Source organism: Myotis brandtii, unplaced genomic scaffold, assembly GCF_000412655.1.
Source record: "Myotis brandtii unplaced genomic scaffold, ASM41265v1 scaffold187, whole genome shotgun sequence".
Classification (NCBI taxonomy): Eukaryota; Metazoa; Chordata; class Mammalia; order Chiroptera; family Vespertilionidae; genus Myotis; species Myotis brandtii.
The window spans coordinates 2,773,117-2,777,100 of NW_005356944.1; the positions used below are offsets into that span (position 1 = coordinate 2,773,117).

The 3,984-nt window shown below is 59.5% G+C and overlaps 1 protein-coding gene across 1 annotated transcript in view; it reads left to right on the forward strand.

Moving 5' to 3' along the window:
• Positions 1 to 922, forward strand: part of TBC1D10C (TBC1 domain family, member 10C) — an 8,293-nt gene extending 7,371 nt beyond the window's left edge. The window contains exon 11 of the mRNA XM_005864481.2: positions 3 to 922. Coding sequence (XP_005864543.1) covers positions 3 to 165 — 163 coding nt within the window. The 3' untranslated portion in view covers positions 166 to 922. The remainder of the gene's footprint in view (positions 1 to 2) is intronic.
• The last annotated feature ends 3,062 nt before the right edge of the window (positions 923 to 3,984 follow it).

A 3,984-nucleotide genomic window follows, 5' to 3' on the forward strand; every position in this document is an offset into this window, starting at 1 on the left:
CGCATCGTGGTGCAGCCCCCAGACGAGCCCAGGCCACCGCGGCGCAAGCCCCAGACCCGAGGCAAGACTTTCCATGGGTTCCTGACTTGGTCCAAGGGCCCCCCTCTGACGGGCCCCCCCAGGTCCCATCGAAGCTCCACCTCCTTCTCGGACACCCGATTTTGAAGGTCCCACTTCTGAGGGTGCCATGGACTCAGTGTCCCCCAACCTCAGTGACCTGAATGGCTGATGCCAGCCTCACAAATGGGCACCGCACTTTATCGCTGGGATTTAGGGGCTCAGCCAGCCTTCTTCCTGTCCATCAGCCAAGGGTAGTAAATGAACCAGGAGGCATTGGCTAGAAATAAATGATTAGGATTTATTCATAGTTCTTAGTGTTTGCAAACCCCGAACATGACTGGGCAACACCCGGTGTCCGGGTGAAGAGGAGCCGAGAGCTGTGCGGAAAGCACCTCCCTGCACGGCCGGAGAAGCGCTCTTCCGGGCGGCAGGCAGGCAGCAGGCGAACATTCTTTCCTCAGTTCCTCATTTTCCATAAGTCCTACCTATAGGCATCTCCAGGCATTGATGCACAACTGAGGAGCTCAGAAGTTCAACTCCTCAGGCTAATTAAAGTGAAATAAAGTACTTTTCCCCATGAACCTTCCGAGCAGCTTGATGAGCGACTCCGTTCTGAGTCAGCTTAGCTACACTGACTTCAACTTGTTTTCTTCGCTCATTCCTCGAACGGACTGTGCCAGGCACAGGATGAAGGAAGGTCACAGACTGGGGTTTGGGGGCCCAGGCCCACCATCACCCCACAGAGCTGTCTCCTTGCAAGCACAGAAGTGATGCTGAAGGAGCGTGGGGGTCAGGGTGGCCTGCTGGGCTAGGGGACCCCAAAGGACTCCTGGGGAGGCCTGGAATAAAGTCTGATTTAGCAGAAGCCTGGACGGAGTTGGATCAGATGTCCTCCACCCCCAACCCTAGACCAGCTGCCCTTCCTGCCCCTCCCTCCCCACAGCCCCGCCCCTCCTAGCGCCACAGACACACCACGGCTGCCCATTGGCTGCTGGAAGGTGTTTACCAGCAACGGGGCCCAATGGGGAGCCCGCCTTGCTCAGCCTCTTAGGGGCAGGTAGCACCTGTGGGAGGAGGGCTCCCCAAGTGGGTGCTGGGCCCAGAAGTGGGGTTTATCCCCTATTCTGCTTCTCCCCCAAATCTGGTTCAGGTCCTGGTGTGTGTGTGGGGGGGCTCTAACCCAAGTTCACACCCCACCCATGATCCGGGCGGGAACAAAAGCCTAGTGTGCCCAGGACAAAGGAGAAAGGTCCCGCTGGCCCTTGTCCCCTGCTGAAGCCTTGCTGCAGCCCCTGGGACTGCCACCATGGAAACCCCTCCTACACTCGTTAATTGCCCCCGTGGGTGCCTGGGACAGGAGCCATCGTCAGGACAACAGGGCTGGCTCCCTGTCCTGCTGCCCTTTCCCCTGGGCACCCTCCCAGCAGGGTGGGAGGAGGAGGGTGGGGCGTGGCAGGAGTGGGGGGTAGAGGAGAAAGCAGGCATGGAGTCCTGCTTAGATGGAGTAGTGGCCGGCCTAACCCTAACCCTAACCCTAACTGCCCTGCCAGCCTGCTTGCCTCACATCCCAGCGCCCTGGGCCTGACTTTCCTCCCTGCATCCACAAGGCAAATGCCACCTCAGCCGGGGCCTAGCCAGGGCGGTCTGGGAGTGGGCACAGAGCCACACGGCTCTCCGGGCATGGATGCACACACTCGGGCGGAGGGAAGAGCCGAGCTACCCACTCACCAGCTGTGTGACCCTGGGCAAGTAACACCACCTCTCTGAGCTGCACTGTCCTCATCTGTAAAAGGCAGAGATTCGTAGCTGCTACTCACAGGGTTAAGTGAGATGCGACACAAAGGCCCTCTACGCAGCACCCAGGACAAGGTCAAGAAACGCTTGCTGTCACTGCTACTGAGCGCCTGCCTTCTGCCAGACGCCCCTCGCCCAGCCTCTGTGAAGGAGGCCCTGTGATTCCCATCAGAGGATGAGAAAAGTCTGCAGATGCTGCAGAGCTTGTGTGAAAAACAGGCCACGGGTCCCAAATGAAGTCACTGATGCTAAGCCACACATTGTCACCAAACCAAGACTGACTGACAGCTTCCGCTCTCCCAGAAGCGGCATCTTAACCAGTCCGTCGGGAATCACCTGGTCAGCACCGGTTAGAACCCTACCGTCCACGGAAGGAATGCAATAGCCCACCTTGCACTAACCAACCGGTCTTTTGCCGAGAAAACTTCCTCGTTCAGGCCCCCTCTGTCTGTAGTCTGTCTATCTGTCTTTTATTTGGGGGGGGGGGGTGACAATTAGCTGTAATTTGGGCCTAGCTGGGACACCCTGAGCCTCAGGCAGGCTGGGACCCGGTCAGGCCAGGCCTCCCCTCCCCCAGCCCCGCCCCTCCCCCACGAGCGGTCCATCCGAGATTCTAATCAGGCCCACAACACTGTGTCCTTCCTTTTTTTTACACCGTGTCCTTCCTTGCCAGGACCTGACTGTTCTTTATCTTTAAATTATCCCGTAGTCTTTGCTTTTGCGCAGCTCCTCGGCTCTCTATCTGCTGGATTGGCTACTGCCCAATTTATGAATCATTGAATAAAGCCAGTAAGATCTTTAAAACTTAGTTGAATTTTTGGTTGTCGACACTTGTTAAGTGTCAAGCTCATACTCTTCAAGGACTTCCGTGCCCCACTCCCGCTGTCATGGCACCTCCTTCCAGGAGCCTGTGAGACCCCAGCAGCCAGCCCTGGATTGCTGTGTGTTGGGGGTGTGGGCCGGGCTGGGGGACCCTGTTTAAGTCACTCCTCCCCTCCACGACCCTCTAGTGGTAGACAGGGGATTGTCCTCATCGGAGGCTCTGTATACACTTGCAGAAAGGACCCCAAACCGCCAACCCTGTCCCAACAAGTGCCACGGGCACCTCAGGACTCTCCCCAGCCCAGGAGGCACATGGGGACAGCCAGGGGGTCACCAGGGAGAGGGTCTGAGGTTGGGAGGTGAGATGAGGAATTGCAGCAATAGCCTAGCCTACATGTGCTGGGTACTGGCACGTGCCAGTCCTGAACAGCCCCGTGAGGTGGGAACTAGCCCCATCTTAGGCAGGAGGTGAGTGGGGTTCAGACCAGAAAGGGGAGGTGCCCAGGTCCCACGCTGGAACTAGGATTGGAACCCACCGGCTATGACACACTTACACTTGAGTAGAGGGTGAGTCTCTGGCTGTGTTTCTGGGGGTGAATTCGTGGCTGTGAGCCACATCTCTTGGGGTGTGCTTCTGTGGGTGCACCTGGGTGTAAGGGTGTGTGTCTTGGGGAGGCTGTGGGTGTCCAGCTGGCCTGGGTGTTGATGGGCAGGGCAGATCCTGTAGATGACCCTCTCCCGGTGCTCAGACTCACGGGCACTCCCCCAGCCTGGGCACCCCCTTCCCTCTGGCCCCCAGTAGGGCAGAGGGTGCCCCAGGGAACTGGGACTGCCCTTGTGGGGACGCCTTACTGAGTGGTCACTACTCCTGTGAGGAGGGGCCCATGCACAGGGACCTGTGGCCGCAGGGCAGAGTGCTCCTGGCCGGACAGACAGCTGCTGGCTGCGGACACCACCCCGGGACAGCCCTGGTACCAGTCTCTGTTGGCTCCGCTCCCCCACCTTTCCCCCTCTGCTCGATCCTTCTCTTCCATTGGGGGACGTCCTCTCTGTGTCCCCGTCCTCTCTGTGTCCCCATCCTCATCTCCACAGCCTATGTCCGTGCCGCTCTGGGGGTCCGGCCACCGGCCCCGGGCTCTCTGTCTGAGGATGCCGTGTGCTCCTCCGTCGGTCTGTCCCTGGCCCTCCCGGCACCTGCCCCTTCGGGTCGGGTCGGGTGTCCTCCCATCCCAGGGACCCAAGACCTCCCCAGACTTCCCGACCTTCCGACGGGCGGTGGCAGTCTGGGCGGGCCTCCCGCGGGCGGTG